We start from the raw sequence: 19,371 nt of genomic DNA on the forward strand, positions 1-19,371 counted from the left end.
AAATCTGGGAATTCCCTCCCTGGCAGCATTGTGGGTCTACCTACAGCATGTGGACTGCAGCAGTTAAAGAAGGTAGCTCACCACCACCACCATCTCAAGGGCAGTTAGTGATGAGTGAGAAATGCTGACATCCTACAAACAAGTGAGGAAGGTTGAGTGATCATCTCATTGAAATGTTTAAAATGCCTTGACGGGACACATGCTGAGGGGCTGTTTCCCGAGCTGTGCAGCCCAGAACTAGAGAGGTGTAGTGGACAGCGAAGAGGGTTACCTCAGATTACAGCAGAATCTTGACCAGATGGGCCAATGGGCTGAGAAGTGGCAGATGGAGTTTAATTCAGATAAATGCGAGGTGCTGCATTTTGGGAAAGCAAATCTTAGCAGGACTTATACACTTAATGGTCAGGTCCTAGGGAGTGTTGCTGAACAAAGAGACCTTGGAGTGCAGGTTCATAGCTCCTTGAAAGTGGAGTCGCAGGTAGATAGGATAGTGAAGAAGGCGTTTGGTATGCTTTCCTTTATTGGTCAGAGTATTGAGAACAGGAGTTGGGAGGTCATGTTGCGGCTGTACAGGACATTGGTTAGGCCACTGTTGGAATATTGCGTGCAATTCTGGTCTCTTTCCTATCGGAAAGATGTAGTGAAACTTGAAAGTGTTCAGAAAAGATTTACAAGGATGTTGCCAAGGTTGAAGGATCTGAGCTACAGGGAGAGGCTGAACAGGCTAGGTCTGTTTTCCCTGGAGCGTCGGAGGCTGAGGGGTGACTTTATAGAGGTTTACAAAATTATGAGGGGTGTAGATAGGATAAACAGACAAAGTATTTTCCCTGGGTTCGGGTAGTCCAGAACTAGGGGGCATAGGTTTAGGGTGAGAGGGGAAAGATATAAAAGAGATCGAAGGGGCAACTTTTTCACGCAGAGGGTGGTACGTGTGTGGAATGAGTTGCCAGAGGATGTGGTGGAGGCTGGTACAATTGCAACATTTAAGAGGCATTTGGATGGGTATATGAATAGGAAGGGTTTGGAGGGATATGGGCCGGGTGCTGACTGGTGGGACTAGACTGGGTTGGACAGCATGGACTGGTTGGACCGAAGTGTCTGTTTCCATGCCGTACATCTCTATGACTCTAGAGGATGTCACCTCAGGATAAGGGACTAGCCATTACTGTGTGAAATGGGGAGACATTTCTTTACTCAAAGGCTGGGAAATCTTTGACATTTTCTATCTCAGAGGGTACAGATGTGCAGTTTTTGGCTGTAGTTGAAATTAAGACCAGTAACCTTTTGGATATCAAGGGAATCAAGGTTTTGGAGATCAGGTGGGGTAGTGGCATTTGTTGTTAAAGATGAGAGAATAGTAGAGCAGACTTAAGGGCTTGTATGACCTATTCCTGCTTCTATTCTATTACCATTATTAATTAGAATTGAAGATGTTCTATGTTGAGCTGATAAACACTGAATAGAAACCCACAAGATACAATTTATTACAGAGAACTGCTGCAACTCTAATCTTTTTCATTCACGCTCACAATCCATCTGTTAGGGATTTAAAGATCAAGTGATAATCACATTTTGCTTATTACAGATTATAAAAATCTCTGTAATGCTATTATGCTAAGTTATGTCAGAGTGGAAACATCGCAGCGTGACTTCCTGGAGGAAAACTGCAATTGCAATCACTTACAATGTGAATCTTTTCAGTTTAAAGTAGAGCTGCAGCATTTCTGTACTATTGGTTAGTTACTTCAACTGGCCTGGCAAAGTTAGCAGATTCTGCACAGCAACCAAGTTGCCCGGTAACTAACTTGCCGAAGGATTTTAAGTGCAGAATTGTGAAATTATTAAATTGGGTGAAATTATTAATCAGAATAAAGCCCAGCCTGGCATTCTCATCACTGCGTCTTATCCTGACTTGATTGCACCTGTTAACAATGATACTTAAACCTTCAGTTAAATGGTTTGACAATGTTGACCAGTTACATCTGTTTGTCTCAATTTCTATTTGCTTCCATTTTAAGCAGCAACACTAGCCTGTCTGATCATTTTACATGAGTTCATATCTCTGTTAATATCAGGGATGAAGGTACATGGAAACGGAAGTAGTCTGTTTAGCCTCTTGAACCTGCAATACAATGTTCATCGTCCCTTTCCTGCTCCACCTCCATGTCCCTTGATGTTATTAGAAATTCATTATGCTCTGTCCTGAGTGTGTTGGCCATTCCTGAAGAAGAGCTAATGCCCGAAACGTCGATTCTGCTGTTCCCTAGATGCTGCCTGACCTGCTGCGCTTTTCCAGCAACACATTTCCATGCTAAAATGCCCCTAGTGTTAGGTGAAGGGGTAAATGTAGGGGAACGAGTCTGGGTGGGTTGTTGTTCGGAGAGTCGGTGTGGACTTGTTGGGCTGAAGGGCCTGTTTCCACACTGTAAGTAATCTAATCTAATCTAATCTCTTTTATATCTTTCCCCTCTCACCCTAAACCTATGCCCTCTAGTTCTGGACTCCCCCACCCAAGGGAAAAGACTTTGTCTATTTATCCTATCCATGCCCCTCATAATTTTGTAAACCTCTATAACGTCACCCCTCAGCCTCCGACGCTCCAGGGAAAAAAGCTCCAGCCTGTTCAGCCTCTCCCTGCAGCTCAAATCCCCCAACCCTGGCAACATCTGAACCCTTTCAAGTTTCACAACATCTTTCTGATAGGAAGGAGACCAGAATTGCACGCAATATTCGAAAAGTGGCCTAACCAATGACCTGTACAGCCGCAACATGACCTCCCAACTCCTGTACTCAATACTCTGACCAATAAAGGAAAGCATACCAAATGCCTTCTTCACTATCCTATCTACCTGCGACTCCACTTTCAAGGAGCTATGAACCTGCACTCCAAGGTCTCTTTGTTCAGCAACACTCCCTAGGACCTGACCATTAAGTGTATAAGTCCTGCTAAGATTTTCTTTCCCAAAATGCAGCACCTCACATTTATCTGAATTAAACTCCATCTGCCACTTCTCAGCCCATTGGTCCATCTGGTCAAGATCCTGTTGTAATCTGAGGTAACCCTCTTCGCTGTCCACTACACCTCCAATTTTGGTGTCATCTACAAACTTACTAACTGTACCTCTTATGCTCACATCCAAATCATTTATATAAATGATGAAAAGTAGTGGACCCAGCACCGATCCTTGTAGCACTCCACTGGTCACAGGCCTCCAGTCTGAAAACCAACCCTCCACCACCACCCTCTATCATCTCCCTTTGAGCCAGTTCTGTATCCAAATGGCTAGTTCTCCCTGTATTCTGTGGGATGTAACCTTGCTTACCAGTCTCCCATAGGGAACCTTGTCGAACGCCTTACTGAAGTCCGTATAGATCACATCTCCTGCTCTGTCCTCGTCGATCCTCTTTGTTATTTCTTCAAAAAACTCAATCAAGTTTGTGAGCACCCTGTCCCTCAGGATTTCCACCAACAACTTGCCCACCTCTGACGTCAGGCTCATTGGTCTATAGTTTCTTGGCTTGTCCTTACCACGTTTCTTAAACAGTGGCACCACATTAGCCAAACTCCAGTCTTCTGGCACCTCATCTGTGACTATCAATGATACAAATATCTCAGTAAGAGGCCCAGCAATCAATTCCCTAGCTTCCCACAGAGTGCTAGGGTACACCTGATCAGGTCCTGGGGATTTATCCACTTTTATGCATTTCAAGACGTCTAACACATCCTCCTCTGTAATATGGACATTTTGTAAGATGTCACCATCTATTTCCCTACGTTCTATGTCTTCCATTTCCTTTTCCACTGTAAATACTGATGCAAAATACTCGTTTAATATCCCCCCCTTTTTCCTGCAGCTCCACACAAAGATCACCTTGCTGATCTTTGAGGGGGCCTATTCTCTCCCTAGTTACCCTTTTGTCCTTAAGGAGAAAGTGAGGTCTGCAGATGCTGGAGATCAAAGTTGAAACTTTATTGCTGGAACAGCACAGCAGGTCAGGCAGCATCCAGGGAACAGGAGATTCGACGTTTCGGGCACAGGCCCTTCTTCAGGAATGAGCAGAGAGTGTTCAGCAGGAGAAGATAAAAGGTAGGGAGGAGGGACTTGGAGGAGTTGGAAATGTGATAGGTGGAAAGAGGTCAAGGTGAGGGTGATAGGTCGGAGTAGGATGGAGGCGGAGAGGTCAAGAAGAAACTTGGAGGAGGGGCGTTGGAAATGTGATAGGTGGAAATGGCCTCCTTCTTCAAGGACCGCAATTTCCCCCCCGACGTGGTCGACGGTGCCCTCCACCGCATCTCCTCCACTTCCCGCTCCTCCGCCCTTGAACCCCGCCCCTCCAACCAGGACAGAACCCCACTGGTCCTCACCTACCACCCCACCAATCTCCATGTACAGCGCATCATCCGCCGTCACTTCCGCCACCTCCAAACAGACCCCAGCACCAAGGATATATTTCCCTCCCCTCCCCTATCAGCTTTCCGTAGAGACCACTCCCTCCGCGACTCCCTTGTCAGATCCACACCCCCCACCGACCCAACCTCCACTCCCGGCACCTTCCCTTGCAACCGCAGGAGGTGCAACACTTGCGCCCACACCTCCCCCCTCACTTCTCTCCAAGGCCCCAAAGGAAACTTCCATATCCGCCACAGATTCACCTGCACCTCCACCCACATCATCTACTGCATCCGCTGCAGCTGGTGTGGCCTCCTCTATATTGGGGAGACAGGCCGCCTACTTGCAGAGCGATTCAGAGAGCACCTCTGGGCCACCCGGACGAACCAACCCAACCACCCTGTAGCACAGCATTTCAACTCCCCCTCCCACTCCACCGAGGATATGCAGGTCATTGGACTCATCCACCGCCAAACCACAACAACGCGACGGTCGGAGGAGGAGCGTCTTATCTTCCGACTGGGAACCCTCCAACCACAGGGGATGAACTTGGACTTCACCAGTTTCTTCATCCCCCCTCCCCCCACCTTGTCTCAGCCGAATCCCTCCAGCCCGGCACCGCCTTCCTGACCTGCAGTCTTCTTCTTGACCTCTCCGCCTCCATCCTACTCCGACCTATCACCCTCACCTTGACCTCTTTCCACCTATCACATTTCCAACGCCCCTCCTCCAAGTCCCTCCTCCCTACCTTTTATCTTCTCCTGCTGAACACTCTCTGCTCATTCCTGAAGAAGGGCCTGTGCCCGAAACGTCGAATCTCCTGTTCCCTGGATGCTGCCTGACCTGCTGTGCTGTTCCAGCAATAAAGTTTCAACCCTTTTGTCCTTAACATATTTGTTGAAACCCTTTGGATTCCCCTTAATTGTATTTGCCAAAGCTACCCCATGTCCCCTTTATGCCCTCCGATTTCCCTGTTAAGTATACTCCTACTGCCTTTATACTCTTCTAAGGATTCACTCGATCTATCCTGTCTATACCTGACATATGCTTCCTTATATTTTCTTAGCCAAACCCTCAATTTCTTTCAAATTTAGATTCCACTAGGTGTATTCTAGCCCATTCACCTGTACAAATCTGATTGAAGCTTCCTTCAATTTTTCTCAGAACCTACATTCCCACATAATGTGTCATGAGCAAATTTAATGATATTACATTTGACCCTCTATATACAAATTGCTCACATAATCTGTGAGTAGATGTGACTCTAGCACTGATCTCCGTGTTTCCCAACTGATAAGAGCCTAAAAATGATCCATTTATTCCTATTCTCTACTTTCTCTCTGTTAATCAGTTCTCAATTGGTACTTGTATCTTCCCCCAATCCAATATGCTATAAGTTTATATCATAACCTCCTATGTGGGAGCTCAACAGCAGTCTTCTGAAAATCCAAATGCAGCAAATCAACTGGCTCTCCTTTAATACTGCAATTAATATTTTCTCAAAATCACACGATAACTTTATCAAGTTGTACTTTTCATTACTCTGTATTGATCCTGCCCAATTTGACCATGATTACCTCAGTGTCCAGTTATCACACCCTTTTATAAAGGATTCGAGCAGAATTGCAAATGTTGATGTCAAACTAGCAGATCTGTTATGTTCCATTCTCCCTCATCTCATCTTAAATGTGGGATTAGATTTGCCTTCCAGTCTGCAGCAACCTTAATGTTACCTACAGAAGTATAGAAGAAGGGTTATCATCAAAGTGTCCAATATCTCTCTAGCCACCTGCATTAAAATTCTGGGATGTAACTCATCTGGTCTGGGGGATTTATCAATCATCAGTCCTGGAAGTATTTCTTTTCTAATCATAATTACTTTCAGTTACAGTTTCACAAATCCCGTGGATGCCCTGTATTTCTGTAGCTTTCTCCTTGATGTTAGACACCAAATAATCACTTAGCTTCTCCATCAATTCATGTTCTCCACAATCAATTTTCTTGCTTTCACCCTAAATGGGTTTTACATTTGCCTGAAATGATCTTTTCCTTTTAATGTACCTAAAAGACCGTTTGCAATTCAAATTTTATGATTAGACTAGATTCCCTACAGTGTGGAAACAGGTCCTTTGGCCCAACCAGCCCTCCGAAGAGTAACCCACCCAAACCTATTTCCCTCTGACTGATGCACCTAACACCATGGGCAATTTAACATGGCCAATTCACCTAACCTGCACATCTTTGTGACTGTAGGAGAAATTCAGAGCACCTGGAGGCAACCCACACAGACACAGGGAGAATGTGCAAACTCCACACAGACATTCGCCCAAGGCTGGAATCGAACCTGGGACTGTGAGGCAGCAGTGCTAACCACTGAGTTACCATGCCATTTTGCATTAGCTTGTCTTTGTATTCTCTTTCCCGTTCTTTACCAATTTCCGAGATATCTTTTGTTCGGTTCTAAATTGCTCCTAAATTACCACTTTCTCGAGAATTCTTATAAATGATTTCCTTTGATCTCATGCAATGTTTAATTTATTTTGTCAGCTTTGGATGATTGACATTTCCTATTGGCTGTTTGTGCCATTATGGATTGTATATCTGATATAGTCTATGTAATGCCATTACCTGTCCAATATCAGACCTTTTGTCATTGCCAGCTTGCCCTCCATGTCTTCAGAGTTTCCCTGATTCAGATTTAAGATTCTATTTTCAGAATTTACTATTATCACATTCAAATGAAATGTGAAACTCTATCGTACTGTGGTCACTGCTAAATGCTCCTGCGTACCAATTTTCTATTAATTAGCACTTTCTTATTACATAAAGTGTTCATGTGGCCATCTCAAAAGAGTTCATGTCAAGGCTTACATATTTTAAGATATATAATTTGAGAGCAAAAATTCTTTATATTATTTTAAAATTGCATTAAGAACAAATTAAAGCAAGTATCCAGGACTCTTACAGCCATAGTCATGGAGTCGTACAGCACAGAAACAAACCCTTTAGTCCAACCAATCCATGCTGACTATAATCCAAAACTAACCTAGTCCCACCTGCCTGCTCCTGGCCCATATCTCTCCAAACTTTTTCTATTCATGTACTTATCAAAGTGTCTTTTAAATGTTGTAATTGTCCCCACATCCACCACTTCCTCAGGAAGTTCATTCCACACATGACCCACTCTCTGTGTAATAAAATTGCCTCTCATTTCTTTTTAAATCTCTGTTCTCTCACATTAAAAAATGTGTCCCCCAGCCTTGAAATTTCCCATCCAAGGGAAACGACAATTACTATCCACACCTCTCATTATTTTATAAATTTCTACCAGGTCACCTCTCAACCTCCTGCGTTTCAGTGAAAAAAGTCCCAGCCTTTCATTATAGCTCAAACCTGGCAACATCCTGATAAATCTCTTCTGAACCCTCTCCAGCTTAATGATATTGCAATAAAAGCAAAATAATACTACAGATGTTGGAAATCTGAAATAAATCAGAAAATGCTGGAGAGACTCAGCACGTCTGACAGCATTTGAGGGGACAGCAAGAAAGTTAACGCTCGAAGACCAATGAGTATTCTTTGAAACTGAAGGAGGCTGGAAAGGAGTGACAAAGGGGGAGGAAGAGCTTTTCAAACAGATGTTGAGGGTGGTGACAGCAAAAGACAAAGGGAGCAGTAATGGTAATGAAGGAAAGATATATGTGCATTGCAGATGTTAATAGTAGGTGCGAATAATAGAAAGTAATGCAGCTCTGTTGAGAGATTATACCTACCTTCCCATCCATGCCCATGGATGGGAAGGTAGGTATAATCAAAATGCAGGGCAGTGTTCATGCTCTGAAGGTGTGTAACAAAATGTTGAGTCGAGGAGTCTGTAAGATTTAGGTAATTACAGCTTTAAACTCAATGTTGAGTTCAGCAGTTTCAGAACCATAACATTGGTCCTCCATGTTTATTATATCATCTCCCATCCTTCCCCTCATTATCTAATTTTGCAGGTTTGCTCTCAATACAGCTGAGGAGAAAGTGAGGACTGCAGATGCTGGAGATCAGAGCTGAAAATGTGTCGCTGGAAAAGCGCAGCAGGTCAGGCAGCATCCAGGGAACAGGAGAATCGACGTTTCGGGCATAAGCCCTTCTTCAGGAATGAGGAAAGTTTGTCCAGCAGGCTAAGGTAAAAGGTAGGGAGGAGGGACTTGGGGGAGGGGCGTTGGAAATGCGATAGGTGGAAGGAGGTCAAGGTGAGGGTGATAGGTCAGACTGGGGTGGGGGCGGAGAGGTCAGGAAGAAGATTGCAGGTTAGGAAGGCGGTGCTGAGTTCGATGGATTTGACTGAGACAAGGTGGGGGGAGGGGAAATGAGGAAACTGGTGAAATCCGAGTTCATCCCTTGTGGTTGGAGGGTTCCTAGGCGGAAGATGAGGCGTTCTTCCTCCAACCGTTGTATTGTTGTGGTCTGGCGATGGAGGAGTCCAAAGACCTGCATATCCTTGGTGGAGTGGGAGGGGGAGTTGAAGTGTTGAGCCACAGAGTGGTTGGGTTGGTTGGTCCGGGTGTCGCAGAGGTGTTCTCTGAAACGCTCCGCAAGTAGCCGGCCTGTCTCCCCCCACCGCCCCCACCGCCCCCGTCACTTCCGCCCCCACCGACCTCGCAGCCTCCGCGATCGCCGCCCAGACAACCGCCTCTACGATCGCCATGAAGACAATCGCCGACAGATTCGCGACCTCCGCGGCTATGGGGAATAACTCTGCCTCTGTGGTCGCCGCAGCCACTTCCGCCCCCAGTGACATCACTAACCTACACGCCCACAACGCCGCATGTGTCTCCGCCCCCACGCCGATCTCCACGCCTAACCCCGCCCCCCGCCGAGTTCCGTCACCATGCCTAACCCCGCCCCTTCGCCGATCTCCGACTGCATGCCTAACCCCGCCCCTTCGCCTATATCTGTCACCACGTCTAACCCCGCCCCTTCGCCTATCGCCATCACCACGCCCAACCCCGCCCCCACGCTGATCTCCGTCCCCGTCCCCAGGCCTAAACCTGCCCCCACATCCAGCTCCAGTCCCACACCAGGTCCTAGCTCCCAGCCCTGCCGTGTTTTCACCATCTCTCCAGACCTACCCCTCTCTGAGGATGAAAGATCAGTCCCCAGCAGAGGCCTCACCTTCATTCCCCTACGCTCTCGGATTAATGAGTTCAACACACGGCGTGACATCGAACAATTCTTTCGCCGCCTTCGCCTCCGCGCCTACTTCTTCAATCAGGATTCCCGCCCACCCTCTGACGACCCCTTCTCCCGCCTCCAACACACCCCATCCACCTGGACACCCGGCCTCCTACCTGCCTTCGACCTCTTCATAGCCAACTGCCACCGCAAAATTAACCGCCACCTGAACTCCCCCACCCCTCTCACCCACTCCAACCTCTCACCCTCGGAACGCGCAGCCCTCCACTCCCTCCGTTGCAACCCCAATCTCACTATCAAACCAGCAGACAAGGGAGGCGCGGTAGTAGTTTGGCGCACCGACCTTTACACCGCTGAGGCCAAACGCCAGCTCGCAGATACCTCCTCCTACTGCCTCCTTGACCATGACCCCACCCCCCACCACCAAACCATCATCTCCCAGACCATCCATAACCTCATCACCTCAGGGGACCTCCCATCCACCGCCTCCAACCTCATAGTCCCACAACCCCGCACCGCCTGCTTCTACCTCCTGCCCAAAATCCACAAACCTGACTGCCCCGGCCGACCCATTGTCTCAGCCTGCTCCTGCCCCACCGAACTCATCTCCGCATACCTTGATACCGTCCTGTCCCCCTTAGTCCAAGAACTCCCCACCTACGTTCGGGACACCACCCATGCCCTCCACCTGCTCCAGGATTTTCGCTTCCCCGGTCCCCAACGCCTTATTTTCATCATGGACATCCAGTCCCTGTACACCTCCATCCCCCATTACGAAGGACTTAAAGCCCTCCGCTTCTTCCTTTCCCGCCGTACCGACCAGTACCCTTCCACTGACACCCTCCTTCGACTGACTGAACTGGTCCTCACCCTGAACAACTTCTCTTTCCAATCCTCCCACTTCCTCCAAACCAAATGAGTAGCCATGGGCACCCGCATGTGCCCCAGCTTTGCCTGCCTCTTTGTAGGATATGTGGAACAGTCCATCTTATGCAACTACACTGGCACCACCCCCCACCTTTTCCTCCGCTACATCGATGACTGTATCGGCGCTGCCTCGTGCTCCCACGAGGAGGTTGAACAGTTCATCCACTTCACCAACACCTTCCACCCCGACCTCAAATTCACCTGGACAGTCTCAGATTCCTCCCTCCCCTTCCTCGATCTTTCTATTTCTATCTCAGACAACCGAATCAACACGGACATCTACTACAAACCGACCGACTCCCACAGCTACCTGGTCTACACCTCCTCCCACCCTGCTCCCTGTAAAAACGCCATCCCATTCTCCCAATTCCTTTGTCTCCGCCGCATCTGCTCCCAGGAGGACCAGTTCTAAAAACGTACAACCCAGATGGCCTCCTTCTTCAAGGACCGCAATTTCCCCCTCGACGTGGTCGACGATGCCCTCCACCACATCTCTTCCACTTCCCGCTCCTCCGCCCTTGAGCCCCGCCCCTCCAACCGCCACCAGGACAGAACCCCACTGGTCCTCACCTACCACCCCACCAATCTCCATGTACAACGCATCATCCGCCGTCATTTCCGCCACCTCCAAACGGACCCCACCACCAAGGATATATTTCCCTCCCCTCCCCTATCAGCATTCCGTAAAGACCACTCCCTCCGTGACTCCCTCGTCAGATTCATACCCCCCACCAACCCTACCTCCACTCCCGGTACCTTCCCCTGCAACCGCAGGAGGTGCAAGACTTGCGCCCACACCTTCCCCCCTCACCTCCCTCCAAGGCCCTAAAGGAAACTTCCGTATCCGCCACAGATTCATCTGCACCTCCACACACATCATCTATTGCATCCTCTGCACCCGATGTGGCCTCCTCTATATTGGGGAGACAGGCCGGCTACTTGCGGAGCATTTCAGAGAACACCTCTGGGACACCCGGACCAACCAACCCAACCACCCTGTGGCTCAACACTTCAACTCCCCCTCCCACTCCACCAAGGATATGCAGGTCTTTGGACTCCTCCATCGCCAGACCACAACAACACGACGGTTGGAGGAAGAGCGCCTCATCTTCCGCCTAGGAACCCTCCAACCACAAGGGATGAACTCGGATTTCACCAGTTTCCTCATTTCCCCTCCCCTACCTTGTCTCAGTCAAATCCATCGAACTCAGCACCGCCTTCCTAACCTGCAATCTTCTTCCTGACCTCTCCGCCCCCACCCCAGTCTGACCTATCACCCTCACCTTGACCTCTTTCCACCTATCACATTTCCGATGCCCCTCCCCCAGTCCCTCTTCCCTACCTTTTACCTTAGCCTGCTGGACAAACTTTCCCTCATTCCTGAAGAAGGGCTTATGCCCGAAACGTTGATTCTCCTGTTCCCTGGATGCTGCCTGACCTGCTGCGCTTTTCCAGCAACACATTTTCAGCTCTCAATACAGCTGCCCTATATATCAGAATTCACTCCCATCTTTAAGATCTATTTTTCACCTTTGTCACTCCTTTATTGCACTCAGCATTCCTTATGGCTTTTGCTCAGTGCTTACTCATCATCTGTTCCACCTCCCCCTCTTTTAATTTTGGCAACAGCGTAAAAACTGTTTCCAGCCTTATTGGTCTTGGTATGTTAACTCTGTTTCTCTGTTTTTCTCTCTCCGCAGATGCTGCCAAACTTGTTGAGTTTCTTCAGCACTTTCTGTTTCCATCTGGGACCCTTAATGTTGTAACTACAGGCACAACATGCAAAGACAAAGAAGCTCTGCTAAACCTTTGCACATCTCTATTTGTTTGACCTGAGCTGAATTTGTGTCTAATTTTAAAGACTGCACTTTAAGAAGAACGTTATGGCCTTCTTAAAGACTTTGAGAATAAAGGGAGGGTTCTAAAGAAAGGTCACTGGACCCGAAACATTAACTTTAATTTCTGTCCACATGCTGCCAGACATGCTGTGTTTTTCCAGCAATTTCTGTTTTTTTGTTTCTGATTTCCGGTATCTACAGTTCTCATAAGCTTTTGTTTGCCCAGCGTGGTCAGATGAGAAAAGCTCGGGTTGGCCTTCTTAAGGTAGAGAATTTCAAGTCAGGATTGATCAATTGATTGACTTATTGTTGTATTGTGTTCTGAGATGCAGTAAAAAGCATTGCTTTCAGTGCTCTACAGGCAGATCATACCATGTAAAGTGCCTCAGGGTAACAGAAAAGAGTGCAGAATACAGTATTACAGCCACAGAGAAGGTACAGAGAGAGAGAGAGAGATCAGAGTTAACATTTGAGAGGTCCTTTCAAAAGTCTGATAACACCAGGGAAGGAACTGTTCTTAAATATGTTCGTATGTGTATTCAAACTTTGATATCTTTTTCCAGATGGAAGAGGGTGGAGGAGATTAGGGTGTGAGGAGTCTTTGATTCTGTTCGAAAGTGTGGTGCTGGAAAAGCACAGCAGGTCAGGCAGCATCATTTTGGGTATAAGCCCTTCATCAAGCTTTTCCAGTCCCACACTCTCAACACTGAACTCCAGCATCTGCAATCCTCACTTTACCCTCTTCGATTATGTTGGTTGCTTTCCCATGGCAGTAGATGGAATCAATGAATGAATGTTGATAAAGCATGGGTGCTGGAAAAAGCACAGCAGATCAGGCAGCCTCCGAGGAGCAAGAGAGTCAACGTTTTAGGCATAATGAGAAGGGTTGTGCCTGAAATGTCAACTCTGTTGCTCCACGGCTGCTGGCTGACCTGCAGTCCTCACTCTCAGCTAACAGATGAAGGTAGCCTTGTGTAATTTACTGGGTTGCGTTCACCAAAAGAATTATGGAAGGTCTTGTTGGAGTGAAGATGCAGAAACCTCTTCTAGTAGAAGGAGATTTGGTTATGAGAGGATACAGGAGAAAAGGAAAAGTTGTTTTTTTTAACACAGCAAATTTGTCACGGTCTGTGCCTGAAAGAGAGCAAGAGCAGATTCAGGGATAATTTTCAAAAAGAGAGTAAGATATTTGCTTGAAGTGGAGGTTTTTCTTATGGCTGTGGTTACAGAGCTGGGGAGTGGCACTAATTGGATAGCTCTACAAAGGACAGGCTTGATGCACTGCATGACTCTGTGAATTCTGCTGCACAGACAGTAGTAAATTATTAACAACTTTAAGCCATCAGTGAGGTTGTGGATGTATTAAATCAGACCTTGGAAGCTGTTCTTGAACAGCGTGACCACTCAATAAATGCATGCTGGAAGAAATGAATTTGTATGCCAGTCATGTTTCAGACACATGGAGCCCTACAACTGATCTTTTCGGATATGTATTTCAGGAATCATCAGAACAGCTCTGCCGAACATGGACCGAGAGGTTAAGGATCGCTACCTACTGGTTATACAAGCTAAAGACATGGTTGGACAGATGGGAGGCTTGTCTGGGACGACATCAATCACTGTTACTCTGAGCGATGTCAATGACAACCCACCTCACTTCTCTCGCAGTAAGGAACTATATTGTTTTTTCATCAAAGCAAACGATACATCAAACTCTCACTGTGATATTGTCCTGCTTGGTAAGGTGAAGCAGTAGATTAGAATATATTAATACACGTTGGCTTCCATTCATATTTTGGTTCCTGTTCACAAATGTTACTGCCTGACATTTCTACTTACTCAAAATCAGCACAAAACCATAATACTGCGGATGCTGGAGATCTGAAATTAAATCAGAAATCACTGGAGAAACTCTACAGGCCTGGCAACAGCTGTGGAGAGAGCTAACTTCTTTAGCTCTGAACGACTTGAACCTCATCCACACAAAAGGTCACAGCATTTTTAGTGCAAATTAAGTCCAACTTAAATTGAGCTTCAGACCATTTTTCGCTTTAGTTTAAATAAAAATTGAGCAGAAAGCCAGGCAGCCAATATGTTAAAAGTCCTTGAATTTTATTTTCATTTGCTAAGGAACCCAGCAACATGTCCTGTGTAGTTTGTTAAAGTTGTTTTCAGTCATTTAAACTGGTGTTATTCACTGGTCAATATTGATGGATGTTATTAATCGCAAACATTTAAAAGATAGGAACATGAATAAGAAATGTTTGGAAGGATATGGACCAAGTGCAGGCAAGTGGGACTAGTTTAATTTGAGAGTATAGACTGGTTGGACCAAAGAGTCTGTTTCTGTACTGTGTGACTTTACGACTATAACTCAGCCTCTTAATAAAACATCACGAAGCATATGAATTGTAATATTAGGCAGGTTGTGACAGTCTAGACAGTGTTGATGAGTCAGAATAAAGCAGATGTCTGCAACCCTGCTGCAGGTGGAAAATAAAATGTTATGTGGGAGGCTGGAGCCGATAATGCATGGATATCTGTCAATGTTTGGTGGTAGACAGGACAGGTAGAGGAACTGGGGTCATTTGGCAGAGAATGAAAACATTAGAAGGTAGGTGGAGCCCACCAACAAAAGGCATCTTGATTTTTCTCTCTCTGCATCAAGACCTTCAATCATGGCTTACAAATGGTTTAAAATTGGAGGGGGTCAATTTAGAATGGAAATGTGGAGAGATTTCTTCAGCCAGAGAGTGGTGGGCCTGTGGAATTCATTGCCACGGAGTCCGGTGGAGACCAGGATGTTGGGTGCCTTCAAGGCAGAGATTGATAAATTCTTGATCTCGCAAGGAATTAAGGTCTATGAGGAGAATGCGGGTAAGTGGAGTTGAAACGCCCATCAGCCATGATTGAATGGTGCAGTGGACTCAATGGGCTGAATGGCCTTGCTTCCACTCCTATGTCTTATGGAAACTACACTGGTCTGTTTCGTGGAGGGATAGGGTGGATTTATGGGAGGACTGGCAAGGGAAGATTTAAATGGCATGGAATGGAGGAACAATATTTGAGGCTGGATACAATGATACCATTGGTTAAATTGGAGTTAATTAACAGACCCAATTCGAAGAGATGGCAGAAGTCGTGAGTTGGAAGATGCTGTCAAGTGAGCCTTGGTGAGTTGATGCAGTGCACCTTCTAGATATTATACACTGTTGCCATTCTGTGTTGATGGTAAAGGGAAGGTTGTAGGTGGGACGTCAATTAAGCAGATTGTTTTGTCCTAGATAGTGTTGAATACCTTGAATGTTGTTGAAGCGACTGGAAAGAATTCTATCATGCTCCTGACCTGTAGCCAGTAGATGGTGGGCAGGATTCAAAGAGTCAGGAATTGAGTTCCTCACAATAGAATCCTGAGCCTCTGACCCACTCTTGTAGCCCAAGTATTGGCTAACCTCGGTTCACTGGTTAATGATGATTCCCAGCCCTAATGAAAGTGGGGATTTTGTGATGGAAATGTTCTTCAATGCTGGGGGTGATGGTTGGATTCTCCTTTTTCAGAGATGGCCATTGTCAGGCAGTTGTGTGGCATGAATGTTACTTGCTGCTTCTGAGTCTAAGCCTGAATGTTGTCTGAGTCAATGGTCAAGGGCTACTTCAGTATCTGAGGAATGGCAAATTGTTCTGAAGATTGTATAATATTAGTGAATATTCCACTTGTGACTTTATAATGGATGGAAGCTCATTGATAAAAAAATTGAAGAAAATAGGACACCAAGGTGAGGAGCTCAGGCTGAGCTGGAGAGCTGATGTTCTATTGATATTAATGATAGACCCCTAATCCTGAGACCCAGGTTCAAATCCTGCCATGGCAGATGGTGCAATTTGAATTCAATAGAAATCTGGGATCAAGAATCTAATGATGATCATGATTCCATTGTCGATTGTTGGAAAAGCCCATTTGGTTCACTAACTGTCCTTTCAGGAAGGAAACTGCCATCCATATCTGGTCTGGCCTACATGTGACTCTAGACCAGCAGCAATGTGACCAACTCTTAACTGCCTTTTGGGCAATTAGGGATGGGCAGTAAATGCTGTCCTGTCCAGTGAAGCCCTCATTCAATGAGTGACTAAAACAAAAGAAAAGGCAATGTGTGTTAGCATTTCTGGTAGAATCAGGAAATTGGAGGCCTACTCCAGCTGAGCCACGTGCCCATACCGGGAGGTGACAGTCATGTCAGACAGCTGTCAGTTCATGTTCTCCTCGGTCTCGATGAGTTTTCCTCGGTAAACCTCACTGATGTTGGAGTGATGGGATCTCGAATTGACATGATGCCACCACTCTAGCCGCATGGTTCAACCTGGAGTGTTTCTTGACTGACCTGTGGGACGGCTCTCCCACAAGCTCCTAGATACCAGCGAAGAAGGCTCTGTTTGTCAGTGTTTTTGCGGTGCCTTGGGCCATATCAGGAGGCTCATCCTTTTTGTCAGACCTTGTTGTGGTTTGTTACAACTGAATGTCTTGCTCGGGCCAGTCCAGAGGGCAGTTAAGAGTCAACCACATTGCTGTAGGTCTGGAGTCACATGTAGGCCAGACCAGGTAAGGATGGCAGATTTCCCTCCCTAAAAGGACATTCATGAACTGGATGGGTTTTTACAATAATCAACAGTGGCTACATTCCCACTGTGTAACTATGCATTTTATAGCAGTTTTTAAAATTTAATCCAGTTTTCACCATCTGCCATGTTGGGATTTAACTGCTGAAAAATGTGTTGCTGGAAAAGCGCAGCAGGTTAGGCAGCATCCAAGGAGCAGGAGAATCGACATTTCGGGCATAAGCTTATGCCCGAAATGTTGATTCTCCTGCACCTTGGATGCTGCCTGACCTGCTGCGCTTTTCCAGCAAAACATTTTTCAGCTCTGATCTCCAGCATCTACAGTCCTCACTTTCTCCATGTTGGGATTTAACTCCTTTTTCCTACAGTATTATCCTGGGGCACTGGCCACTGTAGTGACACCTCTTCAAAACTAATTTTTGTGACCTGTTAAGATATTCCAACAGGGTTCTGTCTCTGCTCCTATGCTGGCTGTACCTTCAATGTTATAATTTTCAGTCAATCAAAGCTCCAATTTATAAATGCTAATTTACAAGATTATACCAATTTTTAAAAAGATCTGCAAAACATTAATTTCCTTAAAACTTCAAGCAGGCTAACACATTGGCTCATGTATTCTGATATATTTTATTATTTCATCATCCCACAGTGAATTCTCCAGATTATTTCAACAATGATAGACTTCACTGGTGCCATTCTTGGTAGAGTATTGAACTTATTTTTTGAATAGTCTTTATTATTAACAAGGGGAAAGAAAGTCTTGTTTCAGCTGAAACTTGCACTGCCCAGTGGGAGGGGAGTTACTGCTATTCAATATTCAGATCATTAATCATCCATCGAGGAAAAGCATCAAGATCAGCAGGGAATTTGTCAGAGCAAGTCAGCTACATTTTCAAGAGAATCTGGAGAGTTCAGTCAGCCATCTTCAAAGGAACTCACATTCATTACGAGGGCTGTGGAAGATAGAGAAGAGAGGTTCTCTGTACCATAAAGTCAGAGATGAGGATGATTGCTGCTGGTTGTATAGCGTGGAGTATCATTCACACCTCCCCAGATATTATTGGACAGATCCTGAAATGATTTGTGACTGCACACAGCAAGACCTGGAGAGCATTAGGCTTTGGTTAATCGATAGCAAGATTCTTACCATTCAAGATACCAAGCAGTGAACATCTTCAGTAAGCGGTAGAGATGCTGAGGAGGGGGTGATGACATCTCTGAATGACTTTTTTAATTCTTTCACGAGTATCAGTAGTCCGGCCAGCATTTACTGCCCATGTCTAATTGCCCTGAGGGTAGTTAAGAGTCAACCTCATTGCGGTGGGTCTGAAGTCTCATGTAGTCCAGGCCAGTTAAAATCACAGATTCACTTCCAAAGGGCATGAGTGAACCAAATGGGTTTTTATAATTGACAGTGGTTACATAGTTGCCATTGGCTATCTTTCTACAGAATTCAAATGCCACCATCTGCCATAGTAGGATTCAAATCCATGCTCTGAAAATCTTTAGCCTGGGAGTTCTGGTTTACTAGTCCAAAGACTTCACCACTGCAGCATGACCTCCCCAAAACCTAGGGGCCCCAGACTAATACTCTGAGAATTGTGGGTCAAATCCCATCACAGCAGCTGGTGGCATTTAGATTCAGTTCGTAAAATCGGGAATGTAAAGCTAGCTTCACTGTTGGTGACGATGCAATGATCATCGATTTTTGCATGGACCCATCGGGTTCCTTAATGTCCTTCAGAGATGGAAATCTGCCATCCTTACCCAGTTTGACCTACGTGTGACTCCAGACGCACGGCAATGTGCTTGACTCTCAGTTGTCCTCTGAAGAGACCTAGCAAGCCAAGAGCATTCAGAGATAGGTAATAAATGGTGGCCTAGCCATTGACATCCAAATCCCTTGAAACAATTAACAATGACAGAGTATAACCCTCTTCAAAGCATATACCTCTGCTTATAGATATAAGCACACTAATGTTTGTAGCTTTTATTTAAAAGAATCAATTGACGTTAGAGAATCAAATCTGCATTATTTGGACAGGATAAAATAAACCCTCAGATCACTTACCAAGTAGAAGATTTGAATCACTTAACCATGTATCATAACCATGTAAGTATCACAGAGGTAGCAGCTATCATTTTTATGATATTATTCTGACTGTGTTCCCAGAATGATACTGGTTTTTAGTTTAACTGTGTCTCTTCCATCATTTCAGTACAGAAACATCTAGAGGGAGAGCTAAGTCTGCAAAACCAACCATTTCTCAATTGATGATCCAAATTTAATAACATATATACCTTTGGCAAGAAATCATTAAGTAGAAATAAATTGCCAACCTGGAATTTGTTGATATATTACTTTAAATAATTAAAGTCAGAAGATGGCTGGCTCCGTTTTAGAATTAGTACATTCT

At 45.7% G+C, this 19,371-nt stretch overlaps 1 protein-coding gene across 3 annotated transcripts in view; it reads left to right on the plus strand.

Moving 5' to 3' along the window:
• The window catches only part of cdh7a (cadherin 7a), a 329,420-nt gene that overhangs the window by 214,447 nt on the left and 95,602 nt on the right, over nucleotides 1–19,371 (plus strand). For all 3 annotated transcript variants that reach the window (XM_087986719.1, XM_043687680.2, XM_043687681.2), the window contains one exon: nucleotides 13,840–14,007. In XM_087986719.1, coding sequence (XP_087842845.1) covers nucleotides 13,840–14,007 — 168 coding nt within the window. The remainder of the gene's footprint in view (nucleotides 1–13,839; nucleotides 14,008–19,371) is intronic.

The sequence above is a fragment of the Chiloscyllium plagiosum genome, unplaced genomic scaffold (genome assembly GCF_037043375.1).
Source record: "Chiloscyllium plagiosum isolate Xiang-an unplaced genomic scaffold, Cpla_swu_hap1 HiC_scaffold_4, whole genome shotgun sequence".
Taxonomy (NCBI): domain Eukaryota; kingdom Metazoa; phylum Chordata; class Chondrichthyes; order Orectolobiformes; family Hemiscylliidae; genus Chiloscyllium; species Chiloscyllium plagiosum.